This window comes from Vicugna pacos, chromosome 33 (genome assembly GCF_048564905.1).
Source record: "Vicugna pacos chromosome 33, VicPac4, whole genome shotgun sequence".
Classification (NCBI taxonomy): Eukaryota; Metazoa; Chordata; class Mammalia; order Artiodactyla; family Camelidae; genus Vicugna; species Vicugna pacos.
Window position 1 is genome coordinate 12,452,647 of NC_133019.1, and position 26,491 is coordinate 12,479,137.

General features: G+C 41.2%; 1 protein-coding gene across 4 annotated transcripts; it reads right to left on the reverse strand.

The window, feature by feature from the left end:
* Positions 1-2,097: 2,097 nt before the first annotated feature.
* Positions 2,098-26,155, reverse strand: RNF214 (ring finger protein 214). Of its 4 annotated transcripts, none has more exons than XM_072953968.1 (15): positions 26,052-26,155; positions 24,390-24,505; positions 22,273-22,318; positions 21,063-21,122; positions 17,779-17,919; positions 15,227-15,366; positions 6,375-6,471; positions 6,098-6,186; positions 5,410-5,500; positions 5,113-5,211; positions 4,539-4,915; positions 4,273-4,405; positions 3,958-4,062; positions 3,610-3,705; positions 2,098-2,700 (listed from the first exon to the last, which is right to left on the reverse strand). In XM_072953968.1, the coding sequence occupies exons 2-15, from the start codon at positions 24,500-24,502 to the stop codon at positions 2,635-2,637; spliced, it is 1,653 nt and encodes a 550-aa protein (XP_072810069.1). In that variant the 5' UTR covers positions 24,503-24,505; positions 26,052-26,155; the 3' UTR covers positions 2,098-2,634. The 4 variants fall into 4 exon arrangements, with proteins under 4 accessions (XP_072810069.1, XP_072810068.1, XP_072810070.1 ...); XM_072953967.1 differs by having other exon boundaries at positions 21,808-22,318; XM_072953969.1 differs by lacking the exon at positions 26,052-26,155 and adding an exon at positions 26,004-26,042.
* Positions 26,156-26,491: the final 336 nt, after the last annotated feature.

The window sequence follows — 26,491 nt, forward strand, 5'->3', positions numbered from 1 at the left end:
CACTGCACTTGGTGCTGCTTCGGCTGACTGGGAACACCCCATAACCACAAAGACTGACCGGAAGACTGGGGGCCATCCACTTCCAACTCGGAACTTACTGTGTAAATAAACTTCCAGAATTGCTACCGTGAAATGAAGATGCCATATTCTGCTTTAGAATTTCGACCTATGTTGGGGAAAACTGGCTTTTCCCCAGCTCTTTCCAGGGCATAACACTCAACCCCTTCATTAGTAAGTCTCATCATCCAACTTTTTTTCTTTAAAAGAGAAAACTTGTACTTACTTTCCTTTTTACGGTTTTTCTTCCCTTCTACCCTGAAATCACGAACTCTTAAGCATAAATAGAATCTTGACCACGGTTTCTTGCTTGTAAAAATATGTATTATATATTTCTATTTTTAAATTCTACTCCAGAAAAATGACAGTCCCATCTCCACTCTGCATCAGGGGCCGTTCCCATGGGTCTGCACGGCTTTTACCAGTGCAAGCAGTGGACAGAGGGAGAAGGGAGGACCAGGGCGGCCAAAACTTAAGTGTTGCTCTTGGACTGACCCTGAACAAGAAAGAGAAAAGAGTGCCGACAAGGCCCGGCTCCCGTGCACACCCTCCACCACACAGTCCTGCGGCCGCTGGCTTTCCAGGGCCTCTCACTAGGAAGCAGTTAAGGCCCCCCTATTCCCTGGGTTTTTCTCTTTACTTCTTTGGTGTCAAAGATTTGTGGAAAAAGAAACAGAATATTCTTTACACCCATTTCTAATTTCTAAATTTTCATCGGATACTGAAAAATACTACAGGTGGCCCAAAGGCTGCTGCAAAGTTGAGGGGAGGTAAAAATCTGAAGAGTACAAGATAAAAAATGAATCCCCCCACCTCAGATGAAAAGAACAAAAGAAGTGGTCTTCCATTTTGCCACATTCCCTGTTCATGACAACTACCAAACTGGAGACATTAATATTTCATTAACCAAAGAAAGTGGGTTGTCTGACCTCTACAGTGGGGAGTACTCAGGCCATTTTAATCACCCTACAAGATGCCAAGGGGACCCCAGGAAGTCCAGCTCCTCATACTGGTACCAGTCAATAAACCTGAGCAAGTAAGACAAGAGAAGACAGAGTATGTTCATGAGCTGATAGGCAAGGATGAAAGACAAAGGAAAAGGGTAACAAAAGCAGAGAGGAGAGAATCATTTGGATCTGAAAGGAAAAGTCTCTGTTACACTGACATGTACTGCTATTTCCCAGGTCCCAGAATGGGAAAAATTCAGCTGTTGGTAATATAATAATATCTTTCCCCTGGAGCTAGTTTTTAAAAGTTAATGCTTAATTTGTACTTGTTTAATTCCAAAAGAGAAGAGAGCTGAAGCCATTTCCTTTAGGAATAAAGATAAAAGGATAGGAAAACATTCAAAGTTCTAATAGAAACACAGTTTTCCTAGGTATCAGACTAGAAACTGGAAGTGCTCAATAAGCAGAGGTGGAAAAATGATCCGGTTCCAGACAGCTATCCATTGAACAAATGGCTTATGAACTGGAAATCCAGACTTCCCTCTTCATGTCATTTTGGTCTCCATTTTTCCCAGGACAGAAAAGATGTCCCCATAGCGTTCTTGCTTCAAAAATTCAAACTCGTATCTCAAGATCATTCTGAAAGTAATTTTGCACAGACATCTCCTCACCCCAGTGCCTGCCTGGAGCTCACCCAAGGTCACCAAACCGCTTGGTCGTGAACCAACTGCCTTAACCTTCAGGGGGGAGGGGGATAGCTAGACTCAGAGACCGGAAGTGAAGGGGAAGAGGTGGGGACTTCACGATGTTGGTCTGTCCAAGCTTGATCAGAAGCCAAGTCACTGGTGGAAAGGATGGCTTGGCCCAGGAAAGACCTGTGAGCTGTGCTAGTTTCTAAAGAGATGACTATCCAGGAAGTAGGGTGCACAGAAGTTTGTGGGAAGCATTGGGGAAATGGGACCTGGTTATGTTGTTACTCTTGGACTGTGAATTTTGCTGACGTCAAACAGAATATTCTGTAAACCTACTGTCTATGTACAGATAATGAGTGTTAACACAGTAAAATATTCAATGAAAAGTCAAACTATTAGGGTTACATTTTTTTTCCTCAATCAATCTCATTTTATCCATTTGGAGTAGAGGGGCTAGAACAACACACTGAGGCTTCCGGAGGCTTTCAGTAAGCAAGGCATCTGGTTGGACAGCAGGTGAGCACCAGGGTTCAAATCTGCATACATGAGCCTTAAGAAAATGGACTAGAGGCTGAGCCAAATCAAAGCAGGATGGCCTTAAAGCAATAGCAGTTTCCTAGATGGTTTTTATATTGTGTTTGAAAACAGCCCTAGGCAAGAATATCATAATTTCAAGGCCAAACTAAACATCATCTTACCTACAATCTGCTTCCCCTGAAGGAACTGCAGGGTGAGGGGGACAGACCATTTCTGCATAATATACATACTTTCATTTACGAACATATGAATACAGACTTTCTATACACACATCACCTATATAATAAAAATGTACATGGCATGAGTATATGTCATTGTATAAATATAGAGGTTTAGAAATCTTGAACCCGTGCTTCCTGTTCACATCAGTTTCTCCTCTTCTTCCTCCCCAGTCAGGTCCATCATTTAAGAGTTGGACAAAAGGGACAAGTGTCATTTGTGTTGGTCTGGGCCCAGAATTTGATACACTGGAAAGAAAGAAAGACATACCTCAGGATGATCTGGAAAGATGGAGAGGAGGCGAAGAGAGTGCCGTTAAGGTTCGACAGGTCTAAGGAACGTTTACTAAGTCAGAACAGCTCCCTGTGGGGGACCAGACAGGCTGTTTCGTCGGCTCTTACCTCCCAGAGAGCCTTTAGAGCAGGTGAACCTGTTCTTTTTACAGGGAATGTTAAAAATCAGCTAGCAAGTGTAGGAAGCTGCTTTTTGTTGACTATCTAGGCTTGCTCCACTTTATGATCCACTTAGGCTGAGATGGGTTTCCACCTCTTAAAACCCATCAACTTCGAATCTTATTCAGGATTTTCCCTTACCAAAAGTTTCAATGTAAATTCAATTTCTCCCTCTTAGAAAAACAAAATGAACAAAATGGTAAAAAAGAAATCATCCCTGCTGCTAAGAGATTTCTCTCTGTCTGGTAACATAATGAGAGAGGAATAACTTGTCAGTTTGTGAAGATCATCTCTAATAGGCAAGCCTTCACACTATTCTGTTAATAGAGGTACTAATCTCATATTCAGGTTCCCTGTTCCATTCTTCTCATCTAAGCAAACTCTCCTGGCAATGGGACATCTGAAACAATGGATAGCTATGTATACCTTACTGTCAATCTTCCAAGACAGTGACTATCAGTGTTCTAGTCTGTACTGTTTATACAGCCCAGTCCCCTACAGGGGATGGGGTAGAAGGAAGGTGGGAGATCCTAGCTGCCGGTATTCTGAATGCTGCTGGTGTAGAAGCCACAATTTACTGAAAGCCTTATGCTCATGTTTAGACATTAATGACGAGCATCAACACTACAAAGTGTTCAAGAAAATTAAATCATCTCAGCTGTCTAAAAGCCAGAGTGGAAAATGAGGAAGGTATGTAGCACCCACCTCCTTGTGTAGCACGTGGGTACATGCCATTGGATGCAGCTCGCTGGGCTGGACAAGTTTCTGGCACATTAGACACAGCTTACAGGTAGCTGGAGCCTGCAGAGCAGAGGCGGGACCATCAAAAGAGTAAGGAACCTCTGATCTCCTTGCCTTTTATGCCCATGATTCCATCTACTATTTCCATGCAGCAACAAGATTTTACAAAAGAAAGAAAAATTCAAATACAGAGCTCTTGCATTTTCCCAGATGGGGCTGTCAACAAACCCAGCTGCTGAGATGATGGCTCCTTCCTGCACTCCACCTATAAACCCACTCCCTCCTCACCCCCAGCAAAGAAAAGAGTCTTACATGTGAAGACCTCCCAGGATATGAAACTTGGGCAGAAGGCAAGAACATTGGGGTACTGATTTGGGCCAACGGAGCAGGGAACAAGGCCCGGATCCGACCAAGTGGCTGTGGGCAGAAACGTTGTCAGAGTGAGGGAAGAACGTCTGAGTAACAGAGCGTTTAACAAAAAGAAATCATTTATTTCCCAGCCTAGCAGAGGAAGAAAGCAGGTTAGATACCCCTGGCTGCAGTGCTGCTTCCCACCCCCGACTGCTCTGAAACGCGCCTCTTTCCCGACACCTCAGCAGGTCTGAGTCCCCCGCCAGCTCTTCTCACCTGGGCACTGGCTGCCGCTCGCTCGTGCTCGGCCAGTCGCGCAGCTACCAGCTGGATCAGTTCCTCCATGGTCAGACCTGCCATGGTGGTACGTGCTGTCTTGATCTGCTGAAGAATGTTGGTCATCTGGGCCCTAAGAAAGATACATGTTCAGGGGGAGAGATTCTATGCTAGACTCATGGGGAAGATCTATGAATCCTCTCCCATTTTAGCCCATAAACATTTCTCTGAAAAACATTTTTTAGTTAATTCTTAAAGATACTTACTTATTGCATTGTGGGAACCGAGTCAGCAGCTTCTCCAGAATCTTCTCCAGTTTGTCTACTGGTTGGGGCCGGGGAGTTTCACTAGAAGCCTTAACACCACCCAAGCCTGGGGGAGGCGGGATGGAGGCGGCAGGGGGCACGTGTGGACCATGGGGGCCGACAAGGGAACCCAAGCCAGGGCTGTTTCTTCCGTGGGAGCCGGGAAGGGGAGGGGAAGGCTGGTTGGACTGAGAAAGGGCAGGGTTCAGGATTGGGAAAGACAAGGAACGGGGATCTGCACTGGGCATGACCATGGGCATCGTGACCTGCCCAATGGAGAAGGGCATCCGAGGAGCCAGAGAGGGATTGGGCTGAAACACCTGAAGCATGAAGTCTGTCTGCAGAGGGGAAAAGGCAGAAGACAAGAGAGAAAGGAAGAAAACGAAGGTTTAGGAAACTGGGGCAGAAATCCATGAGCAACTCTTTCTTGTACCAAATAAGGATGGTCCCGATATCTTCATAAAAAGAACAAGTGAAAGACTCAAGGCTCGGCCGCCAACACAGAAAGGGAGCCTCCCCAAAGCAGCCCTGTTACCTCTGATGGGGGTGGAGGCAAAGTGGGAGTAGGGATTTGAGGAAGGCTGCTCAGCTTGGCTCCGTTCCTCACTAGCTGGATATGACTGTTAAACTGGTCCTAGAAAACGGAGAAAAGAAAGAATTATTTTTTACTGCTGAGCACAGCAAGCCTCTCTACAAAAGAGCACGATCCTGTAGCAGAAAAACAAGGCGAGTGGTAGAACAGGCCCTACACGCCAAGAAAAAGGTCCTTCCCTATTGCAGTGTTTAAGCACAGATTAACTCTGACTCAGTGATCACCCATCACTACACTTACCCGAACGTTCTTTTTCATTATCCGAACTCCATTCAGTCTTGTCTCCCACTCCTGTTTGGAACGAACTGTCTCTAGTGTTGGGGGAGTTGACCTTTCAAGAAACCAACAGTAATTTACAGAATTAAAGAAAGCCCGACTCCTAACTCTCTGAGACAGCAGGATAGCAGCTGGCTAATGGGCCTGGAGTGAAGAGGCTGGAGAAGGTGCAGGAGAAGGCCAAGGTTCTAAGTTGTCTGCCTCACTTAAACTCCAGCATCTTGTAAGCTAAGCATTGGAGAAAGAGGACCAACCGCAGAGAGGGTTCCTGTCTGGCTGAAAATGCCACAGGGGTCCTTCAGATTTCATGGCAGAAAGAGGAGAAATGACTGTATGAGAAACAAATCTCCAAAGACATATTTGTTACACTTGACAGCACAAGAGATACCATTTATCCATCTGGAAATAATACAATAAAAAGTACGAAACTGTAAAAAAAAAAACAGTAAAAGGGAAGAGTCAGAGAGTGAGGAAGTTCAGAATATGGGAAGATAACTCACTGAACAAAGTACTACCACACAGAGATGACCTCCTGTGAAGACAGAGTTAAGTGCCAAACTAGCTGGCCTAGGGTTTCAAAAACCTAAAAAGAAATCCCAAAAACCTACAAAACTGCAGGGCCATTAATACCCCTGAATTGGAAAGTACTTACTTGAGGTAAGTAAGGTGCAGTTCTGCCTCTTTTTCTGCTTCTTCTAGTTTTAGTACCAGCAACTCTTTCCGACTCTCTAGTGATAAGATCTAAGGAAACCACACACAAACACTTTATTAATTTTTACATACACAAAGCTACCTCTAGCTGGTTAAAACAATGCCTAGCGGCTCTATGGTATAATATTTAAAGAGCTCAGTGGTAATAATATGGTACCAAAAGTACACACCACCTGGAACCCCAAAATCAAGGCCTTAGACATAGCAGCTCAACTCACCTCTGCCTTCCAGGCCCGTTCCGTCTCTTCCATAATGTTCCGATTTATTTCACCATCCTGATTCTTGAGTCTATCCAGTTCCATCTCCCACACTTCTCTGTAAGATAAGAAACCAAGAACAAGACTAAGAGGAGAAAGACAAGCTTGCTAAGGGACACTGAGGCAAAAGTAAAATCCCAAATCAGTCTGCCAGGTATGTTACAGGAAGTGTTATTCTAAGCACTGACTACAGATATATACAAATAATGTTTAAAGTGGCCTGATACTTGAAAGTAAAAATATTCACATCACCATTTGCTAAGGTTGTCCAGAGCAGGAAAAAGTGGAGAATGGAGAATTGGTTTAACATTTGAAAATAAATCAATATAATTCACTGTATTAACAGAATTAAGAAGAAAAAACATTTGATAATTTTAATAAATGCAGAAAAAACATTTGACAAAATTAAGCATCCATTCATCTTAAGAACTCTCACAAAATTTGAAATGAAGAGAACTTCTTCAATCTGATTAAGGGCATCTATTAAAAAAAAACAAAAAAACAGAGCTATTGTCAAAATTAATGGCAAAATGTAGAACAGTTTTTCCCTAAGAGCAGGAACAAGGTAAAGATGTCCACTCTACCACTTCTGTTCAAAACTGTACTGGAAGTTCTAGCCAGCGCAGTAATATTTACACGAAATAAAAGGCTTAAGATTTGAGAGAAAAAATAAAACTATATATTCACAGACGCCATGATTGTTTCTGTAGAAAATCTTCAGGAATCTATAAAACGACCAATACACTAATACATGAATTCAGCAAAGCAGCAGATACAAGTTAATATACAAAAATAAATTTTATTTTTACATACCAGCAGGAAACAACTGGAAAATTTTAAAACCTTTAAATCCTAATTATAATAGTGTCAAAGAACATAAAGCACTTAGGAATAATTTTCTTTAAAAACGTAAAGAAAGATGTGTGAGACCTGTACACTAAAAATTATAAAATGTTGCTAAGATAAATAAAAACCCTACATCAACAGAAAGATATTTCGTATTTATGGATTGGAAGACTCAATATTATTAGGATGTCAATTTCCCCCAAGTTGATCTATAGATTCAAAGCAACTGTGTTCTCACCAGTTTCATTTTTGTTTTTACAGAAACTGACAAGCTGCTTCTCAAATATATACATGTGTGTGTGTGTATGTATATATATGTAAATGCAAACAACTTAGACTATCCAAAGCAATCTTGAACAAAAAGCAGAAGACCTTGCATTACCAGACTTCACGACATTATAAAGCAATAATAACTGCAATAGTGTGATCTGGCATAAAGATAGGCAAATATATCAATGCAATAGATTGGTACGGTACCCAGAAAAGACCCAGTACTTATACAAATGACTCATACTACCATTTGGTTTTTGGCAAAGGTATCAAGCAACCTAATGGGGAAAGGAAAATCTTTTCAACAAAATGTGCCAAACAACTGGATATCCACATGGGAAAAAAGTGAACTTCAACCTCTACTTCTTAACATACACAAAAATTAATTTGAGGTAGACTGTAGACACAAACAGTAAAGCTAAAATGACGAAGCTTCCATAAGAAAACAGAGAACATCTTTGCTACTTCAGGGTAGGCAAAGGTTTCTTAGGTTAGAGAATGCAATAATCATAAAGGGAAACTTGATAAATTAGACATCACTGAAATTAAAATTTCTGTTCATCAAAAGATGCTATTCTAAAGTGAATAGCTAAGGCAGAGAGTGGAGGAAAATTTTTCACAGAACATGTAACTACCAAAGGATTTCTTTTCGGAATATACAGAGAGCTTCTACTACACAATAATAAAAAGCCAAAACCTCAACCCCCAAAAAAGGAGTGGAGGCCAAAAATCTGACAGGACACTTCATGAAAACAGATAAATGAATGGCCAACAAGCACGTGGAAAAAGTAGTCAGTATCATTAGTCACTGGGGAAATGCAAATTAAAACCACAATGAAGTACCACTGCACAACCACTTGAATGGCAAGTATATGAAGCGACCAGAACTCTCAAGCACTGGACAGAGAGAGTATAAAATGGTATATCCACTTTGGAACTATGTCTGGCCTTTTCTTATAAAACTAAACATGCATTTACCCTATAACCCAGCAATTCTACTCCTAGGAATTTACCCAAGAGAAATAAAAGTATATGATCAGACAACAATTTTCACTTGAATATTCACAGTGGCTTTATTCGTAATAGTCAAAAATCTGGAAACTGCTTCTTGCTATCAACAGGAGGATGGATAAACAAACTGTGGTCTAGTAACAAAATGAGTATCACTCAAGAATAAAAAAAGACAAAATGAAAAAATATCTAAAGCACTATGCTGAACGAAAGAAGTCTTGTACAAAAGAGTGCATATTATATGACTTCATTTCTGTGATGTCCTAGAACACGCAGAACTGGACTACGGTGAGAAAATCAGAACAACAAGCACTTTGGGAGAGTGAGGACAGAGAATGCCTGGGAAGGTGTGTGACGGACTATCTGGGTTAATGGTGTATCCTCTCGATGGGGTTTGAATTACACAGGTATATACGTTTGTCAAAACGCACTGAACGATACACTTAAGATTTATATAAAACTGCATATATAATTTATTACCACAAAAAGGAAACACAGACAATACTGAAGTCTAAAAACACAAATAATATTAACTTCTAATTAATAACATACATGTTTATGGGTTTAGAGGTGAAGTTACTGATGACTACATCTTACTCAAATATGCATAAAAAACTAAGAGGGGTGGATAAAGAAAAAGATACGGCCGAAACAAACTTAGCAGAACATTAATTGCTGAATCTAGGTAGTGAGTGTTAACTTACAATACCTATAGTTTCTCTGAATGTTTGAAATTTTCATAATAAACTATTGGGGGGGGAAATAAATCCAATAACCCAATCCCCCTGCCTAAAAATCCCTATTGGCTACATTCAATAATTATCAATGGCCTTTATTCAGACCTGGTTCTCGTTTACTATCCTATAGTTTCTGACACTGTTAACTATCTCCTCCCTTCTGAAATCATATACTACTATTCTAAATGGAACCCCTTTCTTTCTCGGATTATTCCTTTTGCCTTATCTTCCTCTTTCTCATCCCAAACTGCAGTTGTACCTCCAAGTTCAGGACTAAGCCCTACTCTGTACTTTTTTCCCACAGAAAATTCACTTCTATCACTTTAACTATCACCTAGATGCAGTCAGTCAACTCCAAAGGAAGACACAGCATCTCTTCTATATTCTATATTCAAGTCTCCCATATCTAATCACCTGCTGAGTTTTCACTCGAGTGTCCCATATCATCAAAAGTATTATTTTACCATCAAAATTTAGAAGTGGTATTCTACTTACCAATTACTGTCCATGGCAGCACACAGTTACCCAGGGTCCAAACAGTGAAGCTATTTTTGACTTCTCTCTCTGTCCTAATCCTTAAAATAATCAGACGCCAATCCCTCCTGAATCCATTTTTTTTCCTTTTCATTCCACCACCATTAGTTTTACAATGATTCTTATAAACTCACTTTCCTGTAAGAGCTTACTTGTTGATGTCCCAGCCTCTGTCTCTCCCCATAATTCACTCTGCATATTTCTAAAACATCTCCAACTATGTTACTCCTGTTTACAGAACTTCTGTGATTTCTCGTATCTAAAATATCCTATTACATGCTGAGCAGAAAAAGTCAAGTAAGATGTGTTCCTTGCTGTGGTAGCAAATCTCCAAAGATGGAGCCTCCCAATGAACCAGGCCTCCTGTGCTTATGTTGTTCATAGTCCCCTCCCACACTGAATCTGGGCTGGCCCTGTGACTCGTTTTAACCAGCAGAAGGCCACAGCAGTATCACCATGCTCGTCCCAAGTCTATGCCTTAAGAGAGCCTGGAAACGTCCACTTTTGCAGCCCTGGGAGCCCTGAGCCACCAAGTAAGAAGCCTGGCTCCTTGGCTGGAAAGACCACCTGGAGAGGAAAAAGTCCTGAGACAGTGTGGAGACAGAGTCATAACGGCCTAGACATCCCCGGGTCCCACCTGAGCCCAGCTTTCCAGGTGTCCCTGCCAAGGCACCAGAAACATGAATGAAGCCATCCTGGATATCCCAGCCCCAGAAGCCATGTAGCTGCACCTACAGGAATGACTCCAATGGAGACTAGAAGAACCGCCCATCTGAGACTCAATCAACATAAAGAATTGCAAGAAATAATAAATATTGTTGTTGTTTTAAGACACTGAGGTTTATACTTTTTTTTAAAAAAAGACAGCAATAGATAATTGAAATAACTGCCCTCAAGAAGCTAACTATATAATGGGGGAACATTCCAGTAAACAAAAAAGACCATCAGGTGTGTTATGATAAAGGTATACACAGCACTAGATGAGTAGAGAGGAGGGTCATCTAAATAAAATGGTCAGGGTGTGTGAGGGGGAAGATAAAGGCAGTGTCTGGGGAAGTTTTCTAGAGCAGTTGATATGGGCTGTATTTGAAATGAGTTCAGGATACTCTATGAGTAGTTAGGTATAAACTAGCATAGTGTTTGGGAGCATGGTAAAAGATACAGCTAGGGGCCTAAACAGGGACTGGATATTTGAGGGCCTCTTACATTAAACTAAAGAGTTTAATACAGTTCTTTACCCTAAGAACTATGAAGAATTTTAAATAGGGAAATGACATTATCAGATTTATATCTTAGAAAGATTTCTCGGGTAGCTGTGCACCAGACAAATGAGAATGGAGGGAGACTGGAAGCAAAGGAAGTACAGCAGCCTACCTCAGAAAGCGAGGAGAACTGATAAGAACCTGAACTAAGAGTGGCACAGAGAATGGAGAGCAAAGGACATTAATGTTAAGAATGTACAGGACTTGGTAAAGCAGACATGGTGGAGAGGCGCTGAAGGGAGGAATTTACAATGACTCAGTTCTTCAGCTTAGGATTGGAGGAGACAGTGGTGCTGCTTAATGGAGAAGAGTGAGAAGCAAGAGGGAACAGGTTTCACACAGAGGCAGAAAGTTTAGACTCAGATACAAGGGCAGGAAGAAAGGATGGGTGCATCTGCTGACTGGAAACTGAAGGAAGTTTTACGTGATGGCCCCTATTTTTTTTCAGTGAAATAAAAGGCAAGATCATCTTCTGAGACTAAGGAGAGAAATACTGGACATAGAAAGTTCAGAAAGAGAGGTAACAGGGACAGCCCTTAAAGGAAGAGGGAGCCCTGAGGATCCAGGTGTTTTTGGAAGTCAAATTTATCCGGGCCCCAAGACACACAGTTGTATGATTTCCTCCAGCAGCAGTGAGCAGCGCAAGTATAAGAATAAAGAGGTGAGGTGGCTGACTTGACTCAGGACTGCAGCACTGTGGAAAAATGAAAGGAACGGAACAAGCATCAACAGAATTGATGGTAATGGTTAGGGAGTAATTCAAGTAATGGACTGCACATCTAGGCTGGCTAGGGAAAGAAATACTCCCCAGGAGCTGGAAGACTGGTGGAAAATGGAATGAAGTCAATAAACAAGAAAGAGGACTTGATGTGGTCAAAGTGTACATTTCCTGGGAATGAGACAGAAAGCTGGAAGGACTGAAGGCTGTGGTCAAAATGTGGGATGTTGCAACAGTCTGACTCACTGCTTTGCACCCAAGAAATACTCCCTAGATTTACTGATTGCCAGACAAGTTATTAGGACTTCAAATTATACCAGTTAAATATACTAGCATTTGGTGAGAAATTTCCCAAAAGAATCCTCATGCATCCTGTCAATTTCAATTTAACATAAACTTTTGTATCACATCCAAAGGAACGCTTCCAACATTAACTCCCCTGATCTGCTATTTACCCATCATTCCATCACGAGTTCATCAGGCAAACTCAGAGCATTTAAAAAAAGAAGAATCTTGCTTGATATTGTAATGTTTCTGCTACTTGTCCCAAGCTCTCTCTATGAATCAACTGATGATGTCCTGAAGCACAAGTTCACCATCTTTTATTCCCAAAGAGCCCTACTTGCTGCCATTCTCGATGAGTCACTATTACAGGCAGGGAATTTAAAAAGAAGTTCAGCCCTAGAAAGGAACTGGCATGGAAGACTCACCTTTCTAATGCCAGCAAAACTCTTGAAGGATGCAAGCTGGGAACCAGAAAGTGTCGCCCAAAAGCAACACAATGTCCATTATAAAGCATCCAAGAATCAAGGAGGAAAAAAAATACATGACTAAACTGAATATTTGGTCTTTTTTTTTTTGTCAATTCAAAAACAGGGTGTCTTCTTTAAAAATTATCATTACATTAAAAAGTGACTACCTTCAAAGAGCACAAACCCCTTAGCACATTTCTATTAAGTAAATTCATCTTTATATAACATCAATGTGAAATTCTCTTAATTTCCTATCCAGTGATTCAACAAATACTTGTCAAATAATTACCAGATACATAGTACTGAGCTAAATGTTATAAAAGAACACAAAAGAATTTTTTTTTAATTTTAAATACACAGAGAGAGAGAGAGTCTAGTCTTTCTCCTCAAGAGGCTTACGATATCAATGGCCAGCCAAGACATACACAGGTAGGAAAAAATGTAGAGTACATTATAATATAAAAGTAAGTGCTAAATGGGCAGAGGGCTGGATAGGTGTTCTGAGGAGACAGAAATTAATTCAGGAAGAAATGGATAAGGAAGATTTCATAAAGGAGGTAGAATTTAAGTTGAAACTTGTAAAATGGGTAAATGGATAAGACATTTTATAAAATAACCCTATAGGAGTTACCCTAACTCTTCCCAGCCCACCTACTAGTGCTACCACTAACATCTTACAGATGTGTTCACTTCTCTCCTCCCCACTGCACTGCTTCAGTTTTGACCATTATTCTAATGTAGGCTCTGACAGGTAAGTCTCCTAACTGGTCCTCTACACTCTCCAATCCGTTTTCCAACTGACATCATCATCTAACTAAATTGCCAAATCTCTACTTACAATTGCCAAAACATGGAAGCAACAGATAATGTCCAGCAACAAATGAATGGTTAAAATGGATGTGGTGTATGTATATATATATATACATATATACATATACACATACACAGACACGCACACAGACACACACACACATACTGGAATACTACTCAGCCATAAAATAGAATGGAACTTTGCCATTTGCAATAACACAGATGGACCTGGAGAATATTATGCTTAGTGAAATAAGTCAGACAAAGACAAATACTGTATTACTATTTACATATAGAATCTAAAAAATAAAATGAATGAATATAACAAAACAAAAAGAGACTCACAGGTACAGAGAACAAACAAATGGTCACCAGTGGGGAAAGGGGGTGGGGAGGGGCACAACTTGGGACAGGGTACAAACTACTGTGTATAAAATAAATACACTGTAAGGATATAGCAGTGCACAGCACAGGGACTACAGCCAATATTTTATAGTAACTTTAAATGGAGTACAATCTATAAAAGTTTTGAATTACTATGTTGTACCTCTGAAACTAATATAATATTGTAAATCAACTATACTTCAATTAAAGAAATTTTTAAATTAAAAATAAATAAATAAAATGCGAATCTCATCCTCTGATACCCGCCCTCCTCTTTAAAATCCTTCAGTCTCTCACTCTCAGGGGAAAAAACCAAACTCTTTAATGCAGTATATGAGCCTTCTGTGATCTGTCTTCTGATTACTTCACCAGCCTCATTCCTCACTGCTTCGTGTCTCAGTTGCTACCCACTCTCACCTGTAGGCCCACTGCCTGCAATGTCTTTTTCCCTATTTGTTGCCTGGCTAATTCCACCCTATATCTACCCCGACCCCTGCAACTTTTTCTTCGAAAATTTCAAACCAACAGAAAAGTGAATAGAATAGTACAATGAACACATGCCTGGATCTGGATTCACCAGTTGTTATATTTTTTGCCATATTTACTTTACTTCTCCCTCTAAACCATCTAAAGTTGGTTTAGTTATAAGACATCATGATACTTAATCCCTAAAACTTCAGCAAGTATTTCTTAAGAACAGGAAACTTTCTTTTACATAATCACATAATACCATAATCACACCCAAAATATTTACCACTGATACAATATTATCTAATATGTGATCCACATTCAAATCTTCCCAATTATTCTAAAATATCCTTTCACAGTTACCATTTTTCATATTTGGGAAATGATTTAGCAAATGAGCCTGCTACTTTTCACTTAGCTCTCAGACACATTAGCAAGCTAAGATTTTCTTGATAAATAAAAATACATTGTAGTAGAATTTAAATAAAATCACAATATTCATAGCTATTCTGATTTCCTAACAGGTCACATTGCGAAACTTGGAAAATTGAAAATATGACCAAATTCTCTGCCCACCTTAGTCATGCTATAGTACCCAGAAGAGGACACAGATCCATTAAATAACTCTTTCCAAACACCTTACAATGCTACTATTTGAAATTTGCTTTTGGTGCTGAATAACATAAATATAATCAAAGTAGTCTCATAGCTTGAATTGTAAAATGTCAGATAAAGCAGGCGAAATACGTGTTGGATATATATCAAAGTCTTGATCATAACTGGGACCCAACAATTAGCTGCTATTATTCCAACATATTAATGCGGCCCTGAAATACTTTTTTAAAATTTTAACCTTGGGTGCTGAAAAAGCTAAAGTCATTGGAGTATTTTAATTTGTGCACTTGTTTTTCAAATAAAAATTAGACCGAAAGAAAAGAAGCTAAAAACACAAACAGGACCAGCCCCTTATGTACAAACATACATATACATACAGGGTTTATATTCTCAACAGCATCATTACCTTCTGCCCTTCTCACAAAGCTTCTCAATTTCAGCTTTCAGATCCTGCTCCTTCTGCAAGAACTCCTTCTTTTCTTTCTCTATCTTCTTCTTTGTTTCTTCTCGCTTTATTGTTACATCCTGGATAGCCTTTAATATCTCCTGAGTCCCACACAATTACAGTCACACACAAATAAAGAAGGAAATGAATTAGTTCTTTTGGTCTGAAGCTTACCTTCAACTATCACAAGTTAACATACTGACTTTATTGAGTTTGAACTGAACTGAAGGAACCTGGTTGATGAGTAGTTCCAAAAGCCAGTATTTAGATGTAAGGGAGTAAGTTACAATAAAGCAGATTTCAATTCAACAGGAGAAAGAATTTCTAACAATCACAACTGTTCAAAAATGGAATTTACTGCCTTGTGAAGCAATAAGCTCTCCATTACTGGTGCTCAAATAAAGGCGGAATGACGAACACCTGTGAAGACTGCTGAGCAAGGCATTCTTGCATTGGGTGGGAGTTTGTTACTTCCAGCAAACATGGTCTTGCTTTATTTGGTTATGGTTCTTTATTATGCATAGGGGTTACCTTTGTCCTTTTTAAATTATCTAACTATATATATATATATATATATGTATATGTATATATGTATACACACACACACATTTGTAATTAAGAAGTCAAACAATTAAAAAATGATAAAGTTAAGTCACCCTTAATTCACACCAATTCCACCCATAAAGTAATCAACGTGTTAACTGTTTTGTACCACGTTTTCCCAACTTTCTCCATTCTCACACAGATACATGTGTACTTACTTACATATTTCTCTGCTTTTTTGTTTTTTTATAATGAGGTCATTTTATGTACATTATTCTGCATCTTGATTTGTTCACCTGACATGGACATACTTTCAGTAAATATAGATCAAACTGAAAAATACCTGCATAACACGACATGATATGTATATATACAATTTATCCAATCACCCTCTGGTAAAAGTCCATCAGGTTGATTCCAGGTTTCTTGTAACTACAAACAACACTGCAATAAACACTCTACATGTCTATACTTTCATACAAGACCTTTTACTTCTGTAGGATAGACTCCTAATAATGAGATTGTTAGATTAGGGTATATATACATTTTAAATTTTCACTGACAATTCCTAATATCTTTTCTAAAAAGGTCTTAACAGTTCATTCTCTGCCAATGTCTGAAAAGAGTTCATTTTTCCTTACCCTTGACAACTTACTTCATTTTTGCCAATCTCTTGGGAAAGAGGGAGGAATGGTATCTAGTAGTTTTAATGAGCATTTCACTACTTCCCATTCTTTTACTGTTTTCATTGTCTGTTTGCTCCAACTAGAATAAACATTCAATGAAAGGAGAAACTATGTTTCGTTCACTAAATCTTCAGAGCCTAGATCAGGAACTCAAAAAATATCTGCTGTATAAATGGATCAACACTAGTAAGGCTGTTTATTTTCATGTATTTATTACCCATATGCTTTTCCTCTTCCGAGAATGACTGTTTATAACTGTTGTAGGCAAAACAATCCCTAGCGCCCTCCTCACAAAAATGCCCATGTTTTAATCCTCAGAACCAATGTTACCTTCCACAGCAAAAGAGACAGGGAGATAATCCTGGATTACCTGGGTGAGCCCAATCTAACCACAACATGGGTCTTTAAAGCAGAGAAATTTTCCCAGTTGTGATCAGAGGAAGATGTGATTAGGGAAGAACTGTCAGAGAGATGCAAGCTGCTGACTCTGAAGATGGAGAAGGGGACCACAAGTCAAGGAATGCAAGCAGCCTCCAGAAGCTGGAAATGCAGGGAAATGCATTCTCCCCTACAGTCCCCAGAAAGGAATGCAGCCCTTCCAATACTTTGATTTTAGCCCAGTGACACTCATGTTGGATTTCTGACCTACAGAACTGTAAGATAATAAATTTGTGTCATTTTAAACTCCAAGTTCATGACAATTTGTTACAGCAGCAACAGGAAACTAATACAATAAACTTTCCTGGTTTTTCTCTAGACTATTTGGCTTTTACTTTGAATTTGTAGGAATCTCAGAATGTCATGGATCTTAAACCCTTCATCAGATGTGCTATAAACATTTTCTCTCGGCCTAACATTGATCTTTTCACTGTTTTTCATTGCCATACCAAAACCTTTAATTATATGTAAGTAAATTATATATAATAAATTTTTTTACATCTTCTGAGGTTTCTGTCTGGATTGAAATGAACTCTTGAACTTGAGGTATGCAAATATTCTCCTAAATTTTCTTCTAATTTAAAATTTTTTCCCATGGTAACTTTCTAATGGTTATCATAGAATTCTAAGGATAAAAAAGAATCTTGAGGGCATCTTGTCCAAACTCTTATTTCTGTTTTAGTTCAGGACACGATGCCCTCAAAGTTCTTTTTATCCTTAAAATTCTGTGATAACCATTAAAAAGTTAAATACTGCTTTTTTATTTCTATTAATTTGAAAACAAAATTAAAGTTTGATTATGGACTGTAGCTTCATTTATTGGCAATTTTAATATAAGCAGAATACCTGGTGATTCTTCATTTCTTCTTCTCTCCTTTGCTGAAGTTGCTTTAACTGCACTTGGAGCTGATTCTCCACTTGCCTCTGCTTGTCCAGGACCTCCTGGTAACGCTCCTTCAACAGAGTTCTCTCTGTCATCATTTTATCCTATTGGTAACAACAGAAGAAAAGTTTAATCTCCCAATTTAATTGCAAGAAACATTCACCATGTGCCTGTTCAGGGCACCAGGGAGAGCTCTGTGGCTACAGTGCCCAATACTGGAGCTGCTAGCCATGCTCCTAGTTATGTAAATTTAAGTTAATTAGGATAAGATAATTTAAACATCTGGATCTTCAGTCACCTTGCCACATTTCAAGTGCTCAGTAGCTACAGATGATTAGCGGCTACTATACTGAACAGCACAGATAAAGAACAGTTCCACCATTAAAGGAAATTTTATCACACAACACTGCACTAAGATAGGGGTCGGCAACCTCCGGCCGGTGGGCCAAATCCAGCCAGCACCCGTTTTTATAAATGAGAGTTTCAAAGGGACACAGCCATGCCTGGCGGCCTGCTGGCTGCTTTCGCACTGCGACAGCAGAGGGGCAATTACAGCAGAGCCCGGGCAGCCTTCAAAGCCGGGGATGCCTACTATCCGACCCTTTACAGGGAAAGTTTGCCAATCCCAGCTCTGCGGAATAAGAGAAAGAGGGTATTTTACTATCCGTTAGGAGAAAAAAAGAACAAATGAAAACAAAGAACAGATACCTACTCAAAATGCATCCATAAACAGGACTCCTTACAGGTCAGCAGCTCTAAAAATTGACAGACCCACCGAAGAGGTCTGGGGAACTTGGTATTCAGATTGGGCAAATCGGCAAGCTCACATAAAAAGTAGGGAGCAGAAGGAAAGCTTCTGAGGGCCACAGCTCGCTCTGCCTTCCCCACATCAGTAAAGCAAGAAAGGTAATGATTACCTTCCAAGGGGACACTAAGTTAGAGGGTTACGTAAAACACATTTGGTATCAGGTAGCCCAAGTAAAATGTACACAGAGCATTAAACTGAATTTGTTCAGCAGACAATAACTGTTTTCTTTTTTTACCTTTTTTTTTTTTAAATGGAGGTACTGGGGACTGAATTCCTGACCTCGTGTGTGCTAAGCACACGTTATACACCACTGAGCTATACCGAATCCCCAGTAACTATTTTCAGAGAAAGGAAAGGTTTTAGAACTGAATGGGGAAAAACTTATCACACTGACAATAAAAAATAAATTTTCAAAATGGGACTTTAGCTTTGAGATCAGCTAGTCCTTAGTCTATGTACTGAAATGTGACCAAGGCTCTAAACAGATGACTCCTTAGCATTGCATCTTCAAAGGGATTCTGAAACTGAGGTTTATGGGTAGGTGTGTATAAAAATTTTAGATGAGAATTCAAAGTTTTCCAAAGATTCTGAAAGAGAACCTTAACCTAAGAAAAGTTAAAGAAAGGTTAGGAACCAATTGATGAAACTAATAGATTAGAGGATTCTTTTCTTCTCTCTTTACTTTTTTATGGTAACTTCTCTGTCCATAATGCATCTTTCTAACAACACAGGATGGGGGAAAAACACTAGGCTTCATGGAAAGATGTCTCAAGGTACATACTCTTAGTACATACAAATGGATAACTTTAAGACATAGTCAATTACTTGATCCAATTCATCTATCTTAACAAGCCAAAGGGTTACACATTGTTACTTCGTTTCACTGGTGCCGAATTGGTTCCAAGAAACACGAGTCACAATTTCAAATGCAGGCAGTGGGCAATGACTATAAGTGCATGAAAAGGGTAGCAAATAAAACAGGAGCCAAGTTCCTTATATTGCCACCAAGCTTAATATCTGCCTAGTGCCACTGCCCTTTCAAAAGCATGTGGGCCACACCACCACCCAAAAGAACACAGCCAACCAAAACACAACCCTGGGCCTCTCTTGGCCCAGTGCTTGCCAGTTTCCACCCCTGCTTCAGACTGATGCTTAAGCATATTTACAACTTCTTAGTTGGTCCCTTCAATTGCTATATGGTGATCCAAATCCCACCTTACAACTGTGAGGACCAAATAAATACTCTACGTAAAGCGCTCAGAGTAAGTGCTCAAGAAGAGGCGACGTCTCCCCCTTTCCCTGGAGGTTCTCCTCTCGCCTGGTTCTCACCCAGCACAGCTCCAGCAAGCCTCTCATCTCTAGGATCTTTTTACTCGCTTGCTATAAATAACTCCTGAGTTCTACTCCCTATTTAAAAATTTTTATTGGTTTCATGTGATTAATGTGCTCCAATAACTTACTTCTTTCCCACTGCCCCTCAATTTCTTCAACTTGCATCAAATATCCACTTTCTTATCTGGTTTTCCTCTTTATTTTCACCCAATTAACACATCTTACCCTAAAGACCTCTTCCTGATCCTAGAGTGCCCTTCCCTGCATTATCCTTCCTCTTGAAAAACAGACATTTAGATGTCCATACACACACATTTTGGCCACAAAATGCCAAGGATGGAGCAAGGGGACCACTTTAACAACAACAAAGTTCCCTAAGGTTTTAAAAACCAGTTACCTAGGGATAAAATGGGAAGACACAACTAAACAATACAGAGGAGGAAGACTTGAGGGAGTTTGACTGAAAGCTCAACACTGTGACACGACAGCCAAAATAAGCCTAGGTAAGCTTAAGAAACAGTGTCTAGAACGAGAGCGAGGACAAGAGTCCTATTGTGCTGTGAAGTAATTATACTGCATGTGCAGTATTACATCAGTTCTCAGGATCACACTTCAAAAGAAACCCTGAGAAGATGGACCATGTCTAGGTGAAAGAGCAACCAGGATGATGAAAGGACTGAAAAATACATCCTATGAAGAAAAGAAGAATGTTAAAACATCTGGGGATGTCTTACCTGGAAAAGTTCAGACTTGCAGGGTAAGAAGAAAAGGCACTAAAAAAAAAACTCCAAATGTATTTTGGTCTGACAAGTAAAAAGGATTTAGATTTACTGCACAAAGCTCAAGAGAGAACTGTAACAAGAAGTTTTAGTGGTTCTGTCCTCCTCACAATAAGATCTAACAGTAAGGGCTATTTTCAAAATGCAACATGCTGCTTCACGGGTAGTAAGCGTCCCATCTCTGGAAGTGACCTAGCAAAAGTCAGCGGACCATCTGTCAGGGATTTTGTAAAGGAGATTCCTGTACCTTTTCCAACTGAGATGATGTGACTCTAGATCTTTTGCATTAATGGCTTCATATGTCAACAATGACAGTTCAAATACTTACCAGATTCTTTTCAATATCTTGATCTGTGTTTACCTCTGAATCAGCTGTCTTAAAGTCGGTCTATAAAGAAAGAAACAATTACATTCAGAAATGTTCAAAGACATTTTAAGAAGCAAAAGTACTCTGGCACTTTCACCTAGAAATCTGTCACAAGTAACTAAGAAGTTAACTTTTTGCTCATTCCCCTTATCAGTTTCATAGCAAGAGAACTGTAGTTCTGCCAGGTGTACACTAATATCCACATAGCATTAAGCGTTTATCCCACAAAATAACCTGATCAAGACCCAACAACTGATCTCAGCCTCAAGACTGAGGTAAGAATTTGGGCCCCTACAACCTAGGGACCAAATCCTTCCTTCTATGACAAAGCACAGCAGTCACTAGAAGGCAGGATACACTGTATGTCTAAAGATGTAGGTCAGAGAATTAACCAGGATTCCTCCTGCAAGGACAAAGATGGGAAACATGAATGCTAATGACCTACACTCATCATTTCCTCAGTGAAAGAGATTATATGTAGGTCATGAAGTTCCCAGTTGCCATGACTGGACATTGGCTGTTACTGGTTGAACACTACAATGAAGTCATTGCAGAGCACCGTATGAAAGCACTATCAGAGTTGCCAGTAAAAAAAAAAAAAGAGACAGAGCAGCTCTCCACGAACTATGAAGAAATATCTCCTGCCCTCCAAAAAAATAAATCAAAAGCCCAAATTCCATTTAGTAGTAGAAACTTGATACTTGACCTGTACGGCAATGTTCTGAGAAAGCTTCAGGGAAGAGCTATCCTGATCATCATCCTGATCCACTCTGACTCCTTCAACCCCATTTGCTGGAGGCACTACAGGTCGGAAATCCAAGCCTGTGTCCCTGCTACCTTCCTTTAGGATGGAGGCTTGTGGGGACTTCTCTTCAGGACAATTCCCGGAGGCCAGCTGCTGTGTATGGCACCCTGCCTTAAGAGACCGAGTGACAGGGTGGAGGCTCTCCCGGAGGCATGTGTCCCCCTCCTCTCCTGCTGTGTTGGCCACGTCCTTCAAATCAGACTGAGACCCACCGCCAGAGAGACAGAGGGCTGAGGCTATCAAGTTTTCTCCTAAAACCGCCCGGTGCGCTGCTGAGGTGTCGCCTGCCGATGAACCAGCATTCTGCTCTGGGTGTTCCAAATGGGCATTTCTGTTACTCTCCTTGGTTATCGTTTGGCTACTTACACTCGACAGAGGTGGGTTCTTGTGCTTCTGTGCGGGGTCTTTGGGGCTATCAGAAACAGAAGATAAAAAGTTTCTCTCTTCACCCAATCTTCAAGAGGCTTAAATACACAATGGTTTTACCATAACCACCAGAAGAACAAAACTAGACTGTATAACCCCCGCCCCCAAATAATCAGAATGAAAAGGAATTCAGTTTCCACCCAGTAATTTTTATCCCACATGCAGGGAGTACAGGGTGGTGGTGAAGAATTTGGGTTTTAAAGACAGTCTGCAGTAAATGATCACACAAAAAAGACTCTGGAAAGCCAAAAATTGTGGGGGAGAGACTTGAGGGGATGTAAATGAAATAGCCTAGTGTTAGAATATTTCATTTCAGTACATATACTAATTTGGTTACACAGGGTATTTTAATCAATAAAGTATTATTTTATTCTACTTTTATTTCACAAAAATAACTTTCATTCAAATTCATTATACAGATCTTTGACCAGAACCACTTTTTAGGTTCTTCCAACAGTTTTCCAGAGCATAGCATCTTCCCTTCAAGTTGTCTGAAGTAGGCAAATTTCATCCAAAACTGAAGCTGCCAGTAGAAATGTTATCCCAGATGACAAGTGTCAAGTTATCACAGATAACACCAGAAGTTGTTTTACTGTTTGCCACAACCATGTAACACACTGCTTTTAAAAGAGATCTTCAAAACCTGTTTACAATGACATCCAACATTCGCAACTGTTGAGTCTTTCACCCAGGAATAAAGACCAAATCTTGTTAAATTTCCTTGCCTTTTTTTTTTTTTAAATAAAACTGACTCTATCAACTGATGCACTTAAGTACCCCCAAACTACCACTGACTGAGGCTCCAGGTCATTGTGCCTTTCTTACCTCAACAGTTCTTCCTGTCCAAAATAAAATGATGCAGAGAGCATCTTGTGACATAAAAATCTTTATAAACACTATAAGCTGACTCCTTGCTGGGAATTAAGTGGGGTGTGGGGGACTCTTAATTATAAATTTGGGCATAGACAGTAGCTGGGTTTGGATCCTGACTCTGTTATTTATCAGCTGTTTAACTCTAGGTAAGTTGTTGAACTTCATTTGTAAAACAGAAATAATATTACCTACCTAACAGGATTATTGTGAGGATTACATAAGATAAAGCATATGAAGCATTTGGCTCCGGCACACAGTAAACACTCAATAAAGCTTAGCTGCTCTTATTATTACCAGTAGTATGCGGCTGATTTTATTTATAAAATGAAGATCCAAGTTTATGGTTAGGTTTATTTCACATTTTCTCCACTATGCCTCACTAACAAACTTCTCTTCATTTAAACAAATATTTATTAAGTATGCTGGAGTCAGACAAGCCTGGGTTCAAACACTGACTCCAACATAGCTTGGTAACCTTGGGCAAGTTACTAGCCTCTCTGTAAATGGGAATGACAGTATTAGCACCTACCTCCTGGGACTGTTATGAGAATTAAATGTGTTAACACATATAAAGCTGTGAGAACAGTGTTCTCTATTGTCTTAGATGCTAGGTACCCTACAAAAGAGTTGAAGGAGGATACATCGTTAACCCAGTACAACATTGTAACCTAGTAAAATGTAGGGTTGGGTAATCATAGTTCCTGCCCTAAAGAATTTAGATGGAAGGCAAAATACATACATGAGGCAGGAAGCCATATTACCAAAGCTATCTATTTATCTATAGATAGATATAGATAAATAAGTACATATAAATATACGTGTGTACATATATATGTGTCTACGTGCATGTATATAATGTAGAATGAAATACATATATACAGGTATAATATAAAGACATATAATTAAATAAACATAAGGTGGGAAATATTTGCATTTTCAAATGAGTTTGGCCCCTGTGTTCTATTTACTCAACGAACATTTAGCATGCCTGCTGGGTGTCAGATACTGGGTTGGGTACCAGAAACACAAATACAGATCAGATAATCCTTAGCTTTAAAAAGCTTAATCTAATGCAATGCCACTAAAGCCAAAAAGGGGAAAGGCCAACGACACTTCCAGAAGAAGCCCATCTCCAAAGCCCTTTACCCAAATGAAACCTTGCAGGTCGGCAATCCACACGTTACCTTAGACCATCTGGGAGACCTTCGTCTGATTTGGAAGCACACGCACTAGAAGAGGATTCTGGAGGACTGGGAGCGGTGGCCACCGCGCCAGCCACCTCAGGTGCCGCCATCATGCTCTGTTCATTCAGAAACAAAATACAGGCCACAAGTTCCAAAATTTCAAAGCAAATGGATCTTTCCCCCTCAGGATGTCCATACAACAGAGTCACAACAGGAACGAAACACAAAGAAAAAGCTGGGCTCCAGGAGAAAAGACTCAACAGTATTCTCTAGTAGGGTACTAAAAAGGTCATTACTTGCGACAGGTCTCAGGGGACATCAATCCGCAAACATCACCGTATACATGTATCTGTGCAAAGCTTTTTCACTTTAGGCAGAAATGCAGTCTCACAGACAGCAGACCACATAGTCTGTGAGACTCTTCCAAATGGTGCACAAACCTACCTTGCCTATCATCACTTACAAAGATTGTATTTTGGGGCCTAATAACAAGTCATTTAAAATCACTCTACAGCCGTTACATTAAAAGCATTCTTCATTGCCTTAAGTGAATATTTTTGGAGGTGTTCGTGTGTGAGAGAAAAGCCAATACTTTATTGGGCAAAGGATCTTTCACTTTTCCTGTGTTCCCCACAGACGGGAAGAATTTGACAACCACTGACTGAGGAAGGTACAGACTCTTCCAGACTTACTACAGAGGTGCAAGGGTATGTGAATCTTGGTTACCCCAGTATGAAAACGAGACGCTGAAAAACAGGGTAATCCAAGTAAGGGAACTGGGACAGATGATTTTCTTAGATCAAAAGGTCATTCTTTACGTTACAGGACAAATTCAGGGCCCTCTATGATGAAGAGAAATGATAAAAAAATATATGTATCTGGGGGTGGGGGCATGGGGCGTAACATGGGCTTAAATTCTTGTTTTTATTTTAACAGCATCACAGGCACATCTCTGGCCCTCACAGAGCAGGCAGGGAGACTGGGCTGTGTCAACACTTCAGTCCCAGGCCAGAGACACTCTGTGCCTCAGTTTCCCCCATCACACAAACTCCCAGGAGAAAATGGGCCCCAGGTCGCCTTTCCTGCTCGCTCAGATGCAAATATCCTGCCCCAGCAGAGCCCGGGTCAGGGGTCCTTGGTGCCTGGTAAACGGAAGAACCACAGGGCACGGGTTCTACGTGCAACTCCGTGGCTGAAAGCCCAGAGAGGAGGGGGACAAGGGACATCTGGCAGGAGGCTGCGGTGGGGAGCGGAAAGCAGAAGGTGCCCAGGGAAGCCGCGCACCGCAATCCGGCGGCGACCACCAGCCAGACGGCGACGCCAGGAGCGACGGGTCCTCGGGGAAGACTGGGGGACGGTCGCGATGGGGACAATGGGGGGAAGCAGCGCTGGTGGCCGCGGCCGCCCTCCGCAAGGGGCTGGCGCAGCTGGCCGCCTCCTCCGGCCAGAGCCCCTCAGCACCTGGCCCTCTGCCCACCGCCCGGCTGCCAGCCCCCGTCCCACTTCTAGGCCAGGACCCCCGCCCCCGTCCCCGCAGCTCCCTCCACGCCCCCCGCCTCGCCCCCCTCCCCTCGCGCCGCAGCCCCCCAGCCCGCGCGCCGGCCCCGCACACACCTCCCGCGCCGCGCCCCCGGGAGGGAAGGGGGGAGGGACGGGACGCACCTGAGCGGGCGGAGCGGGGGGAGGGGGCGGCCGAGCCTGGGGGGGAGGGGTCGAGCGCCGGCCCGCGCGCGACACCTCCCACTTCCGGCGGCACGAGCGGCGGGGGCGAGGCCGGGCCCAGGGAGGAGAGGCCGCAGTGGCACCGCGCCGCCCCCGACGGCGCCCTCTGGCGGCCGGAGCCGGCACGGTCGCGGGGACGCGGACGCTGCGGAAATCCCCAAGATACTAGTGGACTCTCTCCCAGCGCAGGGACCCAGGTAGATGCGACGGGAAGAAGGAAGGAGACCTGGTGGGGGGAAGACCCTCCCTAGGAAGGTTACAGGGAAAGTCAGGGTCATGGCGATTAGAGAGAGAAGAGGAACGAGGTGTTTTTAAAGGTCGCAACCGAGATGCCTTTTCCAGAGGACGCCTTGAAGGAGAGGACGGTCCCTATGGAGAGG

Bases quoted from the DNA above. Each gene is read 5' to 3' on its own strand.
- RNF214 (XM_072953967.1), bottom strand. From the start codon at position 24,502: ATGATGGCGGCACCTGAGGTGGCTGGCGCGGTGGCCACCGCTCCCAGT. The intron at 15,367-17,778 runs GTATTCTGCTTA...TGTGGGACTCAG, and splicing joins AAGAAATGAAGAATCACCAG to GAGATATTAAAGGCTATCCA. The intron at 5,212-5,409 runs GTAAGTGTAGTG...TCCGTTTTCTAG, and splicing joins TAATGAAAAAGAACGTTCGG to GACCAGTTTAACAGTCATAT.